At 34.7% G+C, this 20,419-nt stretch overlaps 1 protein-coding gene across 2 annotated transcripts; it reads right to left on the bottom strand.

Moving 5' to 3' along the window:
• Window positions 1-1,426: 1,426 nt before the first annotated feature.
• LOC147382507 (isopentenyl-diphosphate Delta-isomerase I) lies at window positions 1,427-17,132 on the bottom strand. Of its 2 annotated transcripts, none has more exons than XM_086427596.1 (6): window positions 17,030-17,132; window positions 6,656-6,711; window positions 4,634-4,725; window positions 2,784-2,886; window positions 2,503-2,640; window positions 1,427-1,935 (listed from the first exon to the last, which is right to left on the bottom strand). In XM_086427596.1, exons 3-6 carry the CDS (start codon window positions 4,715-4,717, stop codon window positions 1,682-1,684), a joined length of 579 nt encoding a protein of 192 aa, XP_086283722.1. In that variant the 5' UTR covers window positions 4,718-4,725; window positions 6,656-6,711; window positions 17,030-17,132; the 3' UTR covers window positions 1,427-1,681. The 2 variants fall into 2 exon arrangements, with proteins under 2 accessions (XP_086283722.1, XP_086283721.1); XM_086427595.1 differs by lacking the exon at window positions 17,030-17,132 and adding an exon at window positions 14,233-14,411.
• Between the last annotated feature and the right edge of the window lie 3,287 nt (window positions 17,133-20,419).

Here is a 20,419-nt window from a genome sequence, read left to right as displayed (position 1 = left end):
AAAATTGATGGCCTACAATTCTTCAACTTTGTAAACCAGTTCTGATAGGGTTAGAAGTTTCAGATTGGGCTGGTTTTTGATAACTATCATCCTCACAAAAAACAGCAAAATCCAAAAAATTTAAGTCATATATGACAAATTTTGTCTCCCAACATTGTCCCCCTAAGGTTGTTTGTCGAAAGTTCCCCTTATATATATATAGGTGGCATCTTTTGACAAAATCCTAGACAAAACATTTTGTCTTATATAGGCTAAAATTTTTGGAATGGGCTGATTTTTTTTTTTTGTGAGGATGATCTCTATGATGAGAAAATCATCCTTACAAAAAATCAACAAGTTCTGAAATTTCTAACCCTAGTTTATAAGATGAAAAATTTTGAACCATCAATTTTTACCATTAGTTTGCAACCACTTTTCATAGGATTAGAAATTTTAGAATTGGTTGATTTTTTGTGAAGATGATCTACCGACTATAGAGATCATCCTCACAAAAAATCATTCCATTTTGAAATTTTTTAGTCATATAAGATAAAACTTTGTCTAGAATGTTGACTGTTGATCCGTTCCCATATATATATATCTGGAGCTGGGATCAATGGACCACTAAAAAAATATATGCATTTTGTCCTATATGGATTAGAAATTGTGAAATGAGCTGAATTTTGGCAAGGATGATTTATACAGTGAGGAGATCATCCTCACAAAAAAATCAGCCCATTCTGAAACTTCTATATGGGTTGGCGATCTTTATATAGAGAGAGATTGGACTTCTTGTATTTCTTGGAATTGTTAGCAAATAACCCTTTTGTATTTTGTGGTTTGCACTCTTTTCCTCTGCTTGTGACTTCCTCTATACAGGACACTTCTGCTAAAAATAACCATTCCACTTGTGAGATTATAATTTAAAACACCAAGAGAATTGGATTCAAAACACCTATACGACCAAGGTTTAAAATCTCGTCGTCTTGAGGTAATGTTTTGGAAGAGAAAAACCAAGTTACTATCGATTCACTATTTTGACGAAATAAGGTCAGCTTTTGATGGTCTTTAGTAATTATCGTTCACAGACTCTTCAATCCTTTTGATTAAAATACAAAAGGACCGAACTTATATAGTTCATTTATGCCTATTAAGTACCTCTCTCTTCCAAGATATGGTACATTATTAGGTTTTGCTGACTTAACCAACCATTGGAAAGTTTGCATCAATGTTTGAGAGCAGAATGAGGATGATGTTTTGGTCAGCATAAAGAAGCTATCAAACCCCATTTAGGTTTGAGCAGTTTATTTTTGGGGTTCCATAATTGCTTCTTTATACTCATATGATGTCATGTCATGTCATGTCATGCTCGCCTTTTGGTACTCCAGAGAAACAAATCTCGATCGTACTCACATTTGCCCAAGTATGCTCATAGTAAAACATCATATGGGATCAATAAAAGTAGAATGAGTAATCATTTATCTAACAATTGTAATGACAAGTATCATGGCATCACAGAACCCATGTCCCAAATCCAAATCACTAACTCTCGGGTCCATCCAAATGCATCACAATCTTACACGGCAAAAAGATTCACAACTCTTCCACAAGAACAAACACTAAATAATAGAGTAATCCACCAATTTATTGAAGCAAGTTTGCTACTACAACAGAACAATTAACTTGAACAGCTAGCAGCTCCTCAAGTCAACTTGTGAATGGTTTTCATGTCAGCAGCTTTATCAAGTGTCCCTTGTTCGACATGATCCCACCATTTCAATAAGAAGTTATCCACAACAAGTCTGAACCAAGGGGATAGCTTCAGACCCTCTTCACCCGCATCTGCTTTCCTCAATAACTCTTTCAAGTCCTCTCGACTGACATACTTAATGTCGGCAACTTCATCAGGGTTTGGATGAACTTTAACGTCTCGGACAATGAAGAGTAGGTAGTCCACTGCAAATTAAAACACAGGATCAGATGTCAACAAAATATTACAAATGGTATATTAAAACTGTTGTAATACATGCTTTGAATCCAGTTTGTGATTGATCACCGGTGATGTAATTAATGAGCACGTATACCCAAATTTGAGGTCACGGGCAATTTTAGAATTTCAGTGTGTTAGGTGTATACATATGTACTTGAAACTTGTTTTAGGATTGTGGGGGAGTAATCTCGAACATGGTGTGTGGAGAGTTCATCCCATGACCTAGGTTCCAACCCCATTGAACCCACTTTCACATTGACAACTAATCACCTTGCTTGCCTAGCATAAAAAAAAATCTCAAACAAGGAAACTAGGTTTTTGGGATATTAGGTTTGAGAGAGGTTTTGGAATAAAATCGAGGCAGTAATTTCTTTCTAAAAAGATAAGAGAATTGTTCTCACCTCTACAATGGACATAGGCACTTCCAAATCTTATGCATTATATTTTATCTTTTATTGTTTTCGTTATTTGATCTAGGGTTTCATGTTCACAATAATGCAAACGTAGAAGATCAATCAAGTTATCAGTATTACATTCATGCTCCCCCCACATTCCATCTGATGGGGCCTTGTACAACATGCGTCCAAGGGGAGTGAACTCATCAACTGGCACATCTTTTGCAGGAATGCCAAGTTCATCTAACAGCTTCCTTTGCGCAGCATTTCTTACACCTGCAAAGAAATCACCCATATTGGTGTGGTCTTAGTAAAAGTTGGCATGGCAAAAGATCTCAAAGAAAATCATAACTGCTAAGAAGAGCTCGGAAACTGAATCTCAGAAATTACTTAATGGGTGAAAAAGAAAAAGAAAATACCAAGGAAGTTCTCCTTTATAAGCTCAGAATCACGATATAGGGGATGGCTGCAACAGGTATTTGTCCACACCAAAGGGAATGTCACCTTTGTTGCAGACCGTTGCTGTCACGGAAACAGAAGATGTAGATCATATGTCAATATTGAGATCCATTTCGAAATTGCTACAATGAAAGAGTACAGAACAGTTCATCATATCTCTATTTTATAAATCACAATTTATAAGAATGATGGACCAATCACAAGCAGATTAGGGCCGGATCATGTAAAGTTAGTCTCTTCATGAGTCAAATCTGCACTCACTACGTCAATCCATCTACTTTGGTCTTTCTCTGTTTCAGAACCTTCAATTTGCATGTCCCTCCTAACTTGGGATGTTATCGGCTTTCATTGCACATGACCAAATCATTTCAGTCAACTTTCTTAGTTTATCACTTACTGAGGCAACTGCATTTTCATGAATATGTTCAGTATTTCCATTCATACATCTCAATACCCTCTTCTCTACCACACGTTGTATATGAAAATAGTGTTTCTCGATTGTCCAACATTCAAAAAGCGTGGCTGGTCTAAATGTTGAGTACGGTCAAACTCCATATATGCGTACTCTTAACTAAAGTTGCAGTCCATAGTCTTGACCCTATGAATTTGAAAAATTAGATATTGCCAGAAAATTTTGGATATTGGATTCAGATGAATTTTAATATTCAAATGGTTTTTAAATACGAATTCAGATAGTAACACATCCATTCAGATAATATCCAAATCTGAATTTATTATATAGTAAATACAATAATGATATTTATTATATCATATAAGATAGAACATTTTTCTTTTTAAATACTGTTTCACACACACACACACACACACACACACACGCACATCTCTAAGCTCCATGGATTGATCAACTTCTCCGATGGATGTCTCGGCAACAACCAAGGAAGATCCTCCCTCTCCCCTCTCTCATCTTAGACCTCCAACCGAATGACATTTTGATTTTTATATCAAAATCCACCATCTTCAAATTTTTTTTTTCACCTCCAGGGAAAATTTATTTTAACATATTCAATCTGATCTTCAACACATTGTTCCAACCATGCCCCAACCCTTTGTAGAAGTCAACTTGTTTTTCTCCCAAGATTTCATTGTTTTCTACTTCCCCCAAAATCCTATTCTTCAGTGCATAGTGTGTATAGGTTCAAGATGGTTGGTTTTGAAGATGAAAAATCAATGGGTTGAAGATGACTGGTTTAGAGGGGAAAAATCTAAGGTTTTAGTTATGGGCTTGAAGATGAGGGTATTCAAGTAGTCTTTATTGGTCTCACATAAGACTGAGTTTACTCAGGGCTTCAAATTGAATATTATCAGATATCCAATAAATTAATCGGATTCAAATTCAAATAAAGATTCATTACATCTGTTGGATTCGAATTCTGATACCAAATATATATATATATATATATATATATTGTTTGGATTCAAATTAGGATATACCTATATTCGGTTTGAAAAAAATCTGTTTATAGGCCTACGCATGCACCCACAAGCACACACTCACACAACAGGGGGTTAGTCAAATTTCTGTAATTTAGTTATAACCACAAGTTAGCAAAGAAATTAGAAAAGATTTTACATGCTACAAACCAGATTATCTGAATAAGTGTCATGATATGAAGCACGTAGCAATAATATGATCAAACAAGATCTTGCGTGTAATTGGAAATGCAGTTCCTCCAAATAGACTAAGATGAAACAAACAATATGATATTCTATATTTTAAGTACTCCCTCCATTTTTTTTTTCTTTTAATAGTACTCCCCTCATTTTTTGAGGTATACAAATATCAGCGTACCTGAAGAAGCAACTCATATTTTGAGTTAAACAGAAACACACTAAAAGCTCTATGTAGCAAATTCTCAGATTCTATTTTTTCCATTAAATGACCTGCACATAAGCAGACCAGTTGACAATGAAGAGACCAAGCAAATAGGCTACCATCAAGAAAAATACACATCAATGCCATCATTATGGACGTGAGAAGTATTTGTAAAGAAAATGAACACAAGAATTTTAGGAAAAAGAAGCATGTAACAGTACATTGAGTGATATTCTTTTAGTATAAATTGTTAGAATTTTCAGTTATTTGCGGGCTTACCAAGATCACATGTTTTGTTAGATTGATCAAATCAGATGAGCAAAGATATAATCATGAGTGCCTGTATGTCCTAATACAGTGAAAGTGGTCATTACTTAAGGCATGAAGGGTCAGTGCATCTAATATCATGTAATGTTTGTCTTGGAACTGTGTAGAGGCGTGTGACTTTTGAACTCCTTGATGAGTTTGCATCCTTAGAGCTACTGTAAATTAATTAGTCTTAGCCCCTATTTTCTCTCAAACTGCATCTGCAAAATTTCATCCTCCTATGCATCTAAGAGAGAAGATAATAGAAGATCAAGAGCAAGAAGATTGTCTTCTTCTTAAAGTTTCTCATCCGTTATATGGTATTAATAATATGCATCTTTAATTTTAATTTTCTCTTTCTATATATTGATGCAAGATCCTGGTGTTCTGTGAATTAAGTTCACAGATTGAAGTGATGTAAAGTTTTAATTTTACTAACATGTGTTATCAGAGCCTAATGCATTAATCTTTAGTTAAGAGATTAAGAAAGATTTGAAATTTATTTTTCACTATTATCCATGCATCAATTTTAATTCATAAATTTTATGCCTGTTGTTAAATGTTCTCTAATTTAAAGGGATTTTAGATTTAAAGGCATGCAGTCTTTCTCTTATATGAAACGATCTTGAACCCTCTAAAGTAGATCAGTCATGTTTGATCGTGAAACTTGGGATTGTTATAGCATAAGAAATAAAAGTGTTTTTATAATAATTCATTAGTTGTTGGAATGATCCATAAATTTTGGTGATTTCAATTCTCAAAGAACCTAACTTTATCACCCCTCGCAATTTTGAAGATTACTCTTTTTCGAAACTGCGGTAAAACTTGAAGAATCCCCTTCTAGAATCCACACATAAACAGAACCTTAGTCCCACTACTTCTCCAACCAAACCTATCCTCTAAGAATTTAGCCGCAATCACCTTACGCCACAGACTACCTCCATAGTCATTTCCCCAACAAGGCCCCATTCAACCACCCCATCTTTTTGAACCCCAAGACACCAACCTCCTTAGCCATACAAAACCTCTTCCAGCTCATCAGGTGAGGCTTACTTTTCCTATCCTTGTCATGCCACAGGAACTCCTTGAACATCCTGTCCAACTTCACCTCCACACTCTTGGGAATCGTAAATAATGTAGAAAGTAAATGGGAAGAGTAGTCATTTTGGTTTTATTAACTCATTAAGGGGACAAGTGTAGCCTTTTTTTTCCTTCTCTCAAATAAATATAAGTTAAGGGAGGGGGGAGGGGGGAGGGGGGGACAGAAAAGTGTGGTTGTACCCCTCTTATCTTTTCTTTCTTCAGACCCTAGCGTAAATTCAAATCAACATAAAGATTAGATACAACCATTATTCTACAGTCTTAGGTAAAATTGTGTACTAGAATGTTCATCTTTTTGAACTACAGCTGCATGTTCCTCTAAAACAGAGAGTTTAGAGGCACAGAAGAGAATTTTTCAAGTGATTTCAAATAATAAAAACTACAAAGAGAGTGGTATTTACGAAGAAAAGAAAACAGAAGAGAAATTTTCAAATGATTTCGAATAGTAAAAAGTTTGTGGCAGTGCAAAATGGCAACAGTCTCAAACCCACAGTGTAGCACAAGTAGAGTGTATGCTTATCAAATGAATGAAAATATTCAAGTGATGTAAAAAAGCCAAAGTGATTTGTGCAATGTGAAACTCCAACTTACAGTTGTATTTAGAATCATGTCCAATAACATTATCATTCTCATCCACTAAAATACATCTGCACAAAATTGGAGAACAAAATGTTAAATCCATAACAACAAATATGGAAGTTAGACAATTATTAGATCCGTATCTTGTAGATTTGAAGAGCAATTTGCAAGTAACCATGTGTTAAGGGGATACAATGCATGAGATAAAATGTATCATTGTCAATGTATCTCATCACAAAAGAAAGATTGTGACGGAGAATAATATATTTAGCAATATCAATTTGGCTTTTATATATTAGGAATTATAGATAATTAGCATTTTTATATTAGGCTACTTCTATATCTTGGTTGATGTAATAGCTATAAATACCTATTAGGATTCATATAATAATCACCCATGAATTATCAATAAAGTTTGGTTTTCTACATAGTATCAGAACCTAAGCTCTACTGAACACAATCTTGGTGCTCCCGCTCCTCTTCTGTGATGGCACTATGCCATCGCTGAACCTAATCTTCTTATATTTTCATTTTCCTTCACTACTATTTTAGTTTTCCTTAATAAAAATTACACCTTTCTTAATATCTCTACAAACCTATCTTAGTCCGCACACTATGCCTTATGATCTCCATCTTCTTTCATTTAAAATCTCTACAATGAGAATTCTTTTCAAGCAGCACAATCCCAATTTGCATGTTTTTGGAAGAAATCTTGATGGACCTAATCGAATGAGCTATCGATTATGATAGGTTCAAGAATGAGCGAGATACAACAGTGATGGACTTTATAGACGAGATAATTGGAGACATCAAAGACATATGCATATATATATATAGGGACAGGATTGCCAGCCAACTATATGGCCAACGATATAGCCACTGTGTTTTGAAAATATGGGCTAGAAGTTTCGGAATGGGCTTATTTTTGGTGAGGATCATCTCTATTGTGAGGAGATCATCCTCACAAAAAATTAGCCCATTATGAAACTTCGAACACCATGAAAAGTGGTTTACAAAAGATGGACGTTCCACGATTTTTGGGGTTATTTTTGGTGAGGATCATCTCCATTGTAAACTGGGGTTAAAAGTTTCAGAATGGGCTGATTTTGGTGAGGATGATCTCACCACCATAGAGATGATCCTCACCGAAAATCAGCCCATTCCAAAACTTCTAACCCATATAGGAAAAAACACGTTGGCCATATAGTTGGCTTGCATATATATATATATATATATATATATATATATATATATATATATATAGGGTGGCGTTCCGAGGCCCTAAAGAGAGCCAAACATTTTTTCAATGTATGGGTTAGAAGTTTTGGAATGGGCTGTTTTTGGTATGGATTATTCTTCACCATAGAGATCATCCTCACAAAAAATCAGCCCATTCCAAAACTCCTAACCCCTATTTTGAAATATGTTTGGCTCTCTTTAGGGCCTCCGAACGCTTCCCATAAATATATAAATACATGTCTGACCTATGGCTATCAGGGCATGTCGAACTTGCAAGAGGGAAGGAAGGTCGTAAGTTGAGGGATTTCGATATGAAACAAAATGAATAAAGTTTATAAAGTTGGGGACTTACCAAGGCGATGGCTTGACAAGCAATGTTGTAGAACCCCACAAGGTTCTCTCCAAAATTCCAAGGCACCAATGCCATGTTATTGGGCCAAATAGGAAACTTCGAAGACAACCCTAGTTGTCCAAGCATTAGACAACATAGTCTTGGTTGGCGATCAGGCGATCACCAATAGAAGGCATGACTGATAAGGGGTAAGTTGGAGGGTCAATAGGCATGGACCCAAACCCTGAGGAACAGGGAAGAGAGAAAGATATATTGGGGGTAGAAAAGAAGTAGTGGAAAAAAGGGGGTCATCCCAGCCTTAGAAGAAGGCTTGGAGGTCAAACCACCCCATTGGAGGTTTGCTTGGTGGGAGTAGTCTTCTTCAACCTCTTAAAGGGAGGTCGGTCGACAACAACAACAAAGGGGTTGACACAGTAGGTGGGGTAAATGCATTAGAAGGAGGCCTCTCCCAGACCTCTGAATCATCAGTGGCTGGAGAGCACTTGGAATAGAAGTGGATCAAGTCATTCAAGGAATCCTCAAACTCATTGCTCAGTTGGAGAAGTGGATTTGAAGGAATTGCCTCAAGGGAAGAACGCCTCTCTTGCTCATCCTTTTTTTCTCCTTCTACTTCATGATGCTTGGAAATAACTTCCCGAACTAAGAAGTTGGTGACTTGGACATATACCTCTCTTATCTTATCTTTGGACGGATCTACAGTAAAAAAAAACTAATTACGATAAAACAAAAAAGATTGGGGAAAAGTAAATGGTAAACTCTAAAAAATATAAAAGACCTTGCCTTAGTGGTTAAAAGTGTTGAAGTCAAGGGAGGATCTGTATTCTCGGCTCCATGCTCCCAGGACCCCGTAAGCTTGATCGGATATAGGAACCAATCCTTATCCGAGTCAAGGAGGGAGAAAAAATGATCATTCCCCCTCCTCTTGGTCAAATAAAAGTATCTTGACCTATTAGGGCACTTTTTAAGGGTGTGAATTGGGCCTTGATATCTAGCGGTCCGAGTTGTTGAGTCCAATCGAGCTGCTCGTTCATGAGCTTGATAATTTGGATGAGTCAGTAGAAATTACCGTTCATCTGGATAGGAGCCCTTCTATTAAAATTAGTAACTTCCTGAGTCAACCGATTAAGCAGAACTTAGAGTCATGCCTTAAATTTCTCCTTATACATCATTGTGGTGCTTGAGAGGAGATCTTGAAAGAACATGGGCTTCTCAGTAAAGGAAGTCCCCACATTTCCAAGAATACCATAGACATTTTTGATCTCAGACATGGGAGGGTAACTAGAATGTATGATTTTTCCTTTGCCATCTAGTTTTAGGTTTTTGGGGCACAAAATGGAAGCAAACTAGAAAATAACCGTCAAGGTTGCTAAGATTGTAGAGCGGGAAAATAAAAGGAAAAATAGAGAAGAAAGAGGTTGAAAAGAAAGGAAAAAAACAAAAAAAATAGAGGAAACAGAGAAAGAAAGAAAGAAATTAAAGAAAAGAAATGGGGAAAATGGAACAAGTAAAGTGAGAAAGAGGAAAGAAGGGGGTATTTATAAGTAAAAATACCTAGAAATTAGTATTATGAATCAATGGTCAAAATGCTTGGGGAACGGAGGTACCAATGTGTTGTAAAAGCCCTACTTACCATGCAAAAATCAAGGCAACACATAAAGGCATGCAGAAAAAAAAAAAAAAAAAAACAATGGAGGATTGCCACGTGGCGTAGGATATAAATGCGTTGACATTGGAAATGATGAAAGATAGACATTGAAGTAGACGACTAGGAAATCATGGCAATACCTCGAGATTAGTATCATGAATCAACGGTCAAAAATGTTTGGGGAATGGAGGTAATAATGTGTTGTAAAAGCCCTCCTTACCATGCAAAAAATCAAGGCCACACATAAAGGCATGGAAAAAAAAAATTTATAATAATGGTGGATTGCCACATGGCATAGGGCATAAATGCGCTGACATTGGATATGATGAAAGATAGATGTTGAAGTTGACGACTAGGAAATCGTAGCAATCATGACTAGCATGCTCTAAAGACGAAACAGTCAAAGAACACGTGGCAATGCATATTCATTGCGCTATCCTCGAAACCTCATAAATGTAAGAAGAAATGGCGTAGCCCAAGGATAAGATGGCGTATGCCACCTGCCTTTTATGAAAGTATTCTAGAGGGGCTTGGATAAGGGTCCCAACCCTTGAAAGCAGGTAATTGTGGAGAATAAAATTCGTAAACCATGTGTTGATGACACGTGTCACCTGGGGACACGAGCTAACCCACACAATCCGACCAAATAACACTAAGTCCAAGCAGAGGCGGAGCCAGGATTTTGTCTATGTGGGGGCAACCAAGAGTAGAAAAAATTGTGTGGGCCAACTAAGAGTGAAAAAACATAGTTGTGGGGACAATTAAGAGAATTTACCTCTTATGGGGGCCATAGTGGCAGATTTTTGTTTATCCTTTGCTAAAATCTGTAGCAATAGCTCACTAAGCCATAGACTTTGAAAATTCTTGTGGGGGCAAGTGCCCCATAGCCTCCAATGTAAATCTACCCCTAAATCCAAGTGATAATAACTCAATTGACTAGGTTGTTGGCTTAAGCCTATCTTAACTCCTTGGTCGGGAAACATCAGAAAAGATTTACCGATTTAGCAGGTAAGCCCAAATCCCCAAAAATCAGGGATCTGATCATATCAATAACTCAAAATCTTGGATAGGAAAGGATTCCAACACAAAAGAGAATGAATAAGGAAAGGATCTTGATTAGATACATTCCTAATCAAGATTTACCTTTAAAAAGAATAAGGAAATCAGATTAAAGGAGATCCTGGTATTTTTCTCTATAAATAGGGGATCAAATATATCAAAGATATGCTTTTAGACACCCATGCATTTTTACTCTATTAATTTCTCTTTTTACTTGACTTGAGCGTCAAAGGGGCTGTGTTGCAGGCACACCCAAGAGCTCGAAGATCCAACAAGCAATCAAGAAGTAGAGCAATTTTTTTAGCATCCACAATATATACATTAGCAAAACCATCAATAACAATCACCAACTGATTCAAGAGAGCCTTCTATTACTTGCAAAAGAGATCAACTAACTGGTTTGTTATCAATTTCAATTACAAAATTCGTTGGATTTTATAAAAATAAATCACTGAATTTAGCACTATTAGAACTCTTAAATATCATTATATTTTTCCTCCTTTTTTTTTATTTTTATTTTTTTTCTGTTGAAATAAATGAACCTTAGAATGGAGAGGTTAGATAATAATACTCATGTAAATTGTAGGGTTTGTACATGGATCTTGAATGTCATATATTAAGCTCTGAGTTTCATTACAATCATAAATGGAAGCAGACTCTAACGAGAAAAGGCATGAAAATAGAAAAGTGACAAAAAACTGATTGAAGGGAAAAATTAAAATACTTAAAAAAAACAACTTTGAGGTATTTTATTGAAACAAATATTAGTTTATTCAAATACCTCTTTAAGTATTTGAAAATTAGTTTAATCAAATATTTTTTTCTTCAATTATTATTTATGTATTCTAAATATGTTCATTTATCACCACGCCAAAAAATTAGTGGTTGCCTTTATGTTGTGCAATTAAGATGAACTTAAAAGTATTTTAAATACTCTCTTCCTCCCACCCTCAGAAGGAATAAGGTGTATAGACGTGTTAGAAGCAGTAGTTTGACACTACTCACTCATGTTCTTTTTGGTTTTTTATAAGAAACTAAGCAAGCAAGTTAGTGGTTAGTAATTAGTAGGCAATGGCAGGTTTTGAACACAAATCGTGATATCAACACTCATGGACAGAAGTCCAACTTAGCAAGCTGGCACCTTGAATTAGCACTCACGTTCATGTCTCTATTACGTACATTGATTTAAATACTGAACAAAGATAACAAGACTGAAAATGCAGCCCCTCTTACCGATTCTTGAACAACTCCTTTAAGAGTGTTATCCAATATCACTTGTCTTATTTGATCAACTAAACAGGACTTGTGTCCTATGCTAGGCTTGTTACCAGTTACCAGTTACCAGTTACCACCCAAGTGTGGAATTGCAATGATGCCCTTGAAAATTAATAAACACAACTCCTTTCAATCTAAACTCTCAAAAATGCCAGATCAGTGTTCTTATACTATTCTAATTTTCTAGAGCACGACCATGAATTTCCTATTCCATGCAATATATAGGGCAGTTGGTAAGCACTAGTAAGAGTTGTGTCTTTTCAATCCTCTGAAATATTGCCTACACTTCAAGTTCATTTTTAATTCAAGACCTAGTAAATTGGCTTAGAGCTACCCACCAACATTCCTTCAAAGTGGTCCAAGCCATTTGATTAATCACGGATGGTTCACTTACTTCCAGAATATGAGGCTTTAGTCAGCATAAAAGGTCAACGATCCCTCTCCCAACATTTCTAACAAACAAAAAAATGGCATAAGACTACATAACTACGACAATAAAAACATAACTAATACACCAAGGCACATAGGTGGTAACGGTACTGAAAGTTAGGCTCTTATTCTTGTGGTTGTAGCACACCACCACGATGTTTGTGGTGAGGGCGGGGCCCAGGTAGTCTCTTTCAAGGTTTGATGCCGACAAGTGGTGTTGGCTCTAATACCATTTGATAAGAACCTAACCAATACACCAAAAGCACCTAGGTGTTAATGGTGGTGAAAGTTAAGGCCTAGAGATAGGGGGGTGTAACATACAATCACCACTCTATGATTCTAAGATATGGATTACGTATTTCAAATCAAATCGTTCGATAGACTTTTCTTCTGACATTCATAAATGGGGGACAAATATGACCGACAAACGAAATAAACACATATATACAAGATGAAAAGAATTGCAATGTTCCCGAAGGAATGATTACAAAATTTATAATAGATTTGGTTGATTGAAACCCAACCTTGATCAATTCAAGATGATCAATCTCCTAAATACAAAACATTTCTTTTATTCAAAAATAGAAAAATACAAATAGAAAAGAAACACAAGTGATAATTAAGAGACAATTGCAATGAAAAATCAATAAGTCAAGAAAACGAAATCATTTGAGGACAATGAAGAAGAAGCATGGGTTTAAATATCAGGCAAAGACCGAGCCATCTTGTTTTCTAATGATGAAATCAATCGATCAAGTGGTTGCAAGATTTTTTTATTTTGAACCCATATTTTCTATTTGTTATTCTTTAGAGCATCCACAATGGATGTGTTATTGGGTCTATTTGTGTCAGACCCACGAATTTTACTTGCTTTAAGTGCTCCAATGGACTAGTTAAAGTGTGTTAAACATGTTAGAAGTTAAGGATCAAGTTAACAGTAGACTGTCCTTTAGCTAACCACATTAAACCTAAAAAATTCTCAATTCAATCAATTTTTAATATTAAAAAAAAGAAAAAGAAATCTTAGACTAAAAGTTTACATGTACATGAAAAGAACAAGTTTGTTTGTTAGCATGTCTTAAAAGGTGCCTCCATGGCACCTTTTAACATCTCCATCGGAGACATGGTTTTAAAACTCGTTTTGGCGTCTCGTCTCGACCATGAACGAGACCACAAACCATGTCTTTGAAACAACTTGTCAACTCGTCTCGTTGGTGGAGGATACCGAGACAACTCGGACGAGTCGTCTCGGTCTCCGACGAGATTTAAAAACATGATTGGAGATGCTTTATCTTCTCATTTCAGAGGTCTCAAGTCAACCTCTGTTTTTTTTTTCCAGACATGAGAGCTCTCTGTCTGTGACTATTCCTCAACTGTTTCAAGGTTTTGACTCGTCCGAGACGATTTGACTCGTCGGTGGGTGCCGAGACGAGCCGAGCCGAACAACCGATATTAAAATCCACGAGAAGAAGAGAAACAGATCCAATCATCATCATATAAAAATGGAAAAAAGAAAGAAAGATGCGAATCCAACGAAGAGAAGATTTCAACATGAATCAATTAAGAGAGAGAGAGAGAGGATCGACTGACTCGTCTTCGAACATGAGACGCTTCTGGACGATGTCCATGGTGGAATCAGAAACTTCGCACGGAGTAGAAGCCATGGTGAGGCTGAAGAAGGTGAAGGTGAAGATGAAGATGAAGATGAAGATATTCTATGGTGGAGAGACCAAACTCTGCTCTGCTCACGCGTCATGAATTGTGTCTAATATATATATATTTTTAATATAAAATAGATTAAAAGAAAATTTATTTATTGCAACTTGCAGGGTTGGTGTTCCACAGTAACTTGACGGTGGATTTAGTAATTTTCTTTTTCTTTCTAATTAATGGTATCTTATCCCGTTTTAATTGACGGGTTCAACCATCCAAATAATTGATATCAACCTTTGTTCCAAAAGTTAAAATTTACCTTTTAAAATCGTTGAGATAAAAGATTATAAATTGTTGATGTCGACAATTGAATTTAAATCATCAAGATAGACAATCAAATTGTCGAGATCTACCTTGTTACAATTGTTGATCTCAGCATTTCAATATGAAATATGCAGATCAATGATTCAAATTGTTGAGATCAAGAATTGTCAATCTCGATGATTTGCGTTCATCGTATTTATCATGATGAGGGGGCATTATAACGATTTTAATAAATGTGTTGTTAAGATTCCCCAAAACTCAAGGTGTATTTAAAAACACTCCTGCGAGATCTATTAGGTAAGAATCTTGATAATTTGACTACCCCACGTGGTATACTCAATCGACTACCTGACGTGACAAATTCGAAAACTGTAGATCTGTGTTTCTTGGGATACATGATTCCCTCGCGATATATTTTTTTATGGGAAAGTGCAAATGTATATCCTGTGGAGTGCAGGTCTATGGTTCTCAAACTTATCGCGTCAGGATAGTCATTGAATTTTTCACATGGGATAGTGAGATTATCACGGTTCAAGAGGTAATTATGTTTCTTGATGTCCCACAAAAAAAAAAAATATATGAAAAATATGAAGTGAGTTCAAAAAGATTTTACTTTTTTAAGTCAAAGATCAACTCCATTCTCTTGGTCAAAATTGCTTTTTATGATATGGAAATAATAAGAATATGTTTCCTAAAGATTAACATAAAATCTGTTTTCTTTGATCATTTCGGCCATCAATTCCCTATCCTAAAGCTTGGTACTGGCTATATCACAACAATCTAAATATTCTTTGAGATTGGAACTAATTAAGTTGTAGGAGTAGGAGGCATGGTTTTCAGTCTTGAAGAAGATGAAGATCAACCCGACCCGTTGATGGTGTCTACGAACAACACCAATATGATTTCTCTGATCATCTCTGTCTCAGACGATTTTTGAAATAATGGTACAATGGTGGACTCATTGATTATCCTTCTAGGGATTCTTCCCCCACTATCCTGTGATTTGAACCTAGTTTTGAAAATAACTTCAAAATGAAAAAAAATATCATAAATCAATATTTGATTAATTAATTATCATTTATAAAATGGGCTTGAATCGAATGGTCCGAAGTAGCCGAATTTGAGTGATGTTTAATGCATCGATAAGGTCAGTGGACTCCAAAAAGTTAAGCATCGTAGCACTATAGAACATATCTATCAAAACTTAGATAGATATTATAGGAACAAAGTTTTCCTGCTTGAAATATTCTTGTGTAGAGAGCGTCCCATTTAATTATTTTTCGAGTCAAAGGTCGCAATACATTAATATTAAAAATAGCACATGTTCAACAATGGTGGACTCCCCTCCCCACCAACTTTGACCATTGAAATGGAAATGAGAAAATTACTTAGTGGATATGATACCCATTTTTTTTCCTTAACCCCTAAAGTGCACTCTTTCTAAATTTCCCTCAACCTCTTATTATAATTTTTAATATACTCAATATGGCTTTAAAGTACAACGAAATTTTATTCTTAAAGAGATGATTCAATGTCGATGTTGAACAAACAAGGTGTAATTGTCAAATTCAAGTGGATTTTCTGGGTCAAAAGATGTGTTACGACAATTTTCTGCATCAAGACATGACATTTTAAGCTTCAAATCTAGATTTTTATTTTTATTTTTTTGTTAGCTTAGGAAAAAATAATATCGACATCCAGAATCTACTTTTTAAACTTATTGATGAAAAAAATGACATTTAGGAGATTCCATGGAAAAAAAAAAAAAAAAAAAAAAAAACATAGATAGAGATTGTTGTTGGAAATTTTATTTCAAAAAAGTCATTTCTTTTAAATTGCATGTTTATATTTTAATAAAATTTCTTGGTGGTTCAAGCAAATTTAGTTTTATAAAAGGATTGAGAAATTGATTAATTTTCTAATTTATGGGATATATTATTTCCTAAATTAAAGAGTAATATACTCTCACTACGTCATACTGTGCAAGCCCATGACAGTTGTTTTTGAAAAAAAAAACGATTGCTCTAAACGTCACCAGAATAGTCGTTCTGAAAGGAGTTGCTTTGTCTTTGTGACAGACCAAAAATTTCAGCAAAAATAACTGTCTTCGACAGTAAAAAAAAAAGACTATTGTTTATAGTCGTGTATTAACAACTAATTAGACTAATCATTTTAAGTCGACGCCATAAATGACATTCTATGGCCATCGTTTTTCTAGATTTAATAAGTAACGACGAAAAAAATATTGAACAATTAAGTGAATTTTGATTCAGAATTTTGCTTGAAATTTTAAATATTTTCAAATAAATGAAATATATAAAAAGACAAATAAAAGGAAGATAATAGAGATTTTTTTGCAAACATGATTGAAGAAGATAAGGAGGGTTTTGGAAAGGATGGCTAACATCACCTTCTCCATTTCAGCTTTATACATAATAGTACTCCGTCACCTTCTTTGTAATTCTTTTCTCGCCTTTAACAGAACCAAAGAATTTAGAAGTCTCACTCTCCTCAACCTTAAAACATTAGACAATAAACGAAAACACAAGAATCATTCGAGAGAAATCACAAAAAGAATTTCATCAGTGAAGATGTGGGATATATGTTAAACATCAACAACAAATGGAAAACTAGTAGCTCACCTTTTCAATTTCAGTCATGAAATAATCATCCATGGAATGAATTCGGTATGTCACCCCCATTTTCAACCTCAAGATCATGCAACATCTTTGCTAAGTAGCTCTTTCCACTACTTGATAAAAGTAAATTATAAGCAATCAATTTCCCATATACATGCATACCTCCAAGATAGCACGAAATTTTTCTTTGGCTATTATCAGCCTATCAATGCCACTTGAATCAATGACATATATGATGGCTTGAGTATTTGGGAAATAACATCTCCAATATGGTTTGTAGCACAAAAACAAATATGTAGATGGTGAGCTATAATATGTTTAACTTGACTCTCTTTCGAATTTGTTTTCAAACTTAAAATATACATATATGTGGAAATATTTACTATTTCAATCCACATTTTTTGGGCTTATGTCTTTCTAAATATATCTTTCTTAGTCTTACACTCAATCTATTGATGTTGCTTCTATGACATACTATATTCTATTCCATAAAGAACACCCTGTGTTGTTATTTTTTTTTAATCTTTCTTTTAATTTGATTAACATAAGTAGCACACATCCACTTTAAGCATTCAATTCTAATTTTATGGGTACATCATCCTTGATCTCTTCATTCCACATATGGAAGAACAAATGTAATGAAAAAGACACTAAGATTTACTTAAATCCTTATGCTCCATAATGATCTTTTCATTGCACAAGTTAAGATTTAAGATCTTAGATGCAACATACGGGCATGCAAATAGCAGGGCCGCAACAAATAGCATAGGGAGTCCAAGGGTCCAATGGAAATATAAAAGTACTCGAAAATTTTACAAAAATTTAATGATCAAGATATGGGGAGATAAATCATACCAAAATGGTAATGGCTTCCTTAACAATTCCTGCTATTATTACTGTTGCTACAATGGTTTCTGAGACAAGAATGAACTCTGCCAAAACCTATGAATGAAAGAAATGATTGGATTTTGAGATCATAAACTTTTACCAGTAAACATATGAGCATTGTATTTAATTCTAACCTATTTCTAATAAATATACTGAAATTTCTATTTACACAAGGCTTGAAATGAAATTTAAACCACAGTTTATTTTTGTATATATTTTGGTAGAAATAATCATTTCAGAAATGAGCACCTAAGAGATCATACACAAATGACAACAATCATGGACAACTAGCAACATGTGCTAACTAGTCATTCCATACCTGGCAAAAGGCCTTGTCATGCCTTTTATGAAGCACTCATATTTGTTGCTTGATAGAGGGATCAAGGTTCACATTCATGAACACAGAGTACAACCATTGTAGGGTCATGGCAGCATTATAACATCTACCAAAAAAATGTTGGAAAAGAACAAATAATTTCAATCACACCTTTTAACTGCTTCTAGTTGCTCTTCAAACTGCCCATCTAAAACAATATTGCTAGATTTTCCATCCAATCAACTACTGAACCCAGATGCCTCGGCAAAGAAAATACTTTTAGCAATAATATATAAGTTGGATTAATCAAGTACAAGATGACACCATATAAAAAAAGTACAAGAATGACAGTAGTATAGAAACCAATAATAAAAAGAACACAAAGATACAAGGAAAAAAAGCAAGAAAAAAATCAACTTACAATTGGGTTTTACCTGTAGGACTAAAGGCACTATAGGTAAGTCCCGTTTCAATTAACCACCAACTATCCTAGGTTGCACAAATCTATAAAAGGCCAAATGTCTTTTTATCATATAGAGATTATATGAAGAGATCAACTTCAGATCAGGAAAAAGCAACATTATTGTGCACAAAATTAAAATCTAATAGGAAATATAAAGTTACATCTATAAATCACATACAAGTAAGTGTAGGAAAGATTTTGTTTTACATGATCAATTATAATCATTTATGGGTTCTGATGGAGTTATGTTATTTATGCCTTCTAATTTATATCGACGAATAATAAAGAAAAAAAGAACAAAGTTGAAATTTGCATATAAAAGGGAGACAATGAGTCACAATGCAAAAAAAGCCAAAATTTGACGGCCCTAGGCCATCAAATTTCATAAAATTCGATAGATAAGGGTCGAATTGGCGTTGAATTTTTCATTGTCAAATTTTTTTTGTTCGATGGGTCAAAAAAGTCAAATTAATGAAGGATGGGAGAAATTCGACAGCTCTAAGCCATCAAATCTGGGAATATCCAGAATTTTGATGGTCTTAGACCGTCAAAATTCATTTTCTAAAATTTGTGGGCCTTGGTCCGTTAATTTTTTATGTCGAATTTTTCAATTTTTACGTAGTGAGTCCAACCATGTTAATGCCGAAGTGAATCTCTTCTTTGAGACTGTGAGTAGTTAGCATGATCTAAATATATGGGATTGTAGTATTTCTAACTTGGAAGTTGAACTCCCTGTACAAAAGCTTCATTAAATGAAAGATTGTTATGGTAATTAAGAGGGTGTTTTAATGACTTGTGGAAAAGTTGAAGATTTGTAGACCATCAGTTTATAAACCACTTTTGATGGGGTTAGAAGTTTCGAAATGGACTGATTTTTTGTGAGAATGATCTCTTCACCGTAGAATTCATGCTCAGCTCATTTCGAAACTTTTAGCCCATATAACACAAAACTTTGGCTGTTAAACCTGACCTAATATATATTCAATCTACACAAATTTTATTAGAAAAACTAACTTTTATATTGGAGGAAAGAGATTTCCATATGAGAAGGAAATGTAAAGAATAAAATATAAGAATGGATCACAACCACAGTCAACCTAACAACGGTGCATACTTTAATCCTGAATTAAGTAACTCCAATTATCAATGAACTCCTCTAAAATTTACCTCCCTAAGATTTCCATACTTTAGTTTACTTTCTTTAGCTCTTTGAAGTGGTCCTACTAGAATCTATTGTTCTTATTACTACTAGCCTGGTACATCGAGTTTATATCTCAAAATGATAATGCTTTATATCTTTACAAGTGAAGTATGCTATCTTCTCATACTCGACTTTACTAACATAATATGGACACACGTGTAAATATTACCTCTCCAACAAAATATTTTGTGCCAACTACAACTATGACAATGTTCTGTGCAAGTTAACATTCTCGTCAACTTTTCTTCAAACTTCTCAACAAGCAAAAAAAAAATTGGTAGTTAGTAATAAGT

Source organism: Akebia trifoliata, chromosome 16, assembly GCF_017979445.1.
Source record: "Akebia trifoliata isolate Shusen 1 chromosome 16, ASM1797944v1, whole genome shotgun sequence".
Taxonomy (NCBI): Eukaryota; Viridiplantae; Streptophyta; class Magnoliopsida; order Ranunculales; family Lardizabalaceae; genus Akebia; species Akebia trifoliata.
The sequence above is the reverse complement of the archived record's forward strand: the minus strand, read 5'-3'. Positions and strand labels throughout refer to the sequence as shown.

Excerpts from the sequence above, each read along its gene's own strand:
- LOC147382507 (XM_086427595.1), bottom strand. The coding sequence starts at position 14,306 with ATGGCTTCTACTCCGTGCGAAGTTTCTGATTCCACCATGGACATCGTC. Across the intron at positions 6,712-14,232 it reads CGTCTCATGTTCGAAGACGA|ATGTATTTTAGTGGATGAGA; the intron begins GTCAGTCGATCC and ends AATTTTGTGCAG. Across the intron at positions 2,641-2,783 it reads TATAAAGGAGAACTTCCTTG|GTGTAAGAAATGCTGCGCAA; the intron begins GTATTTTCTTTT and ends ATTTCTTTGCAG.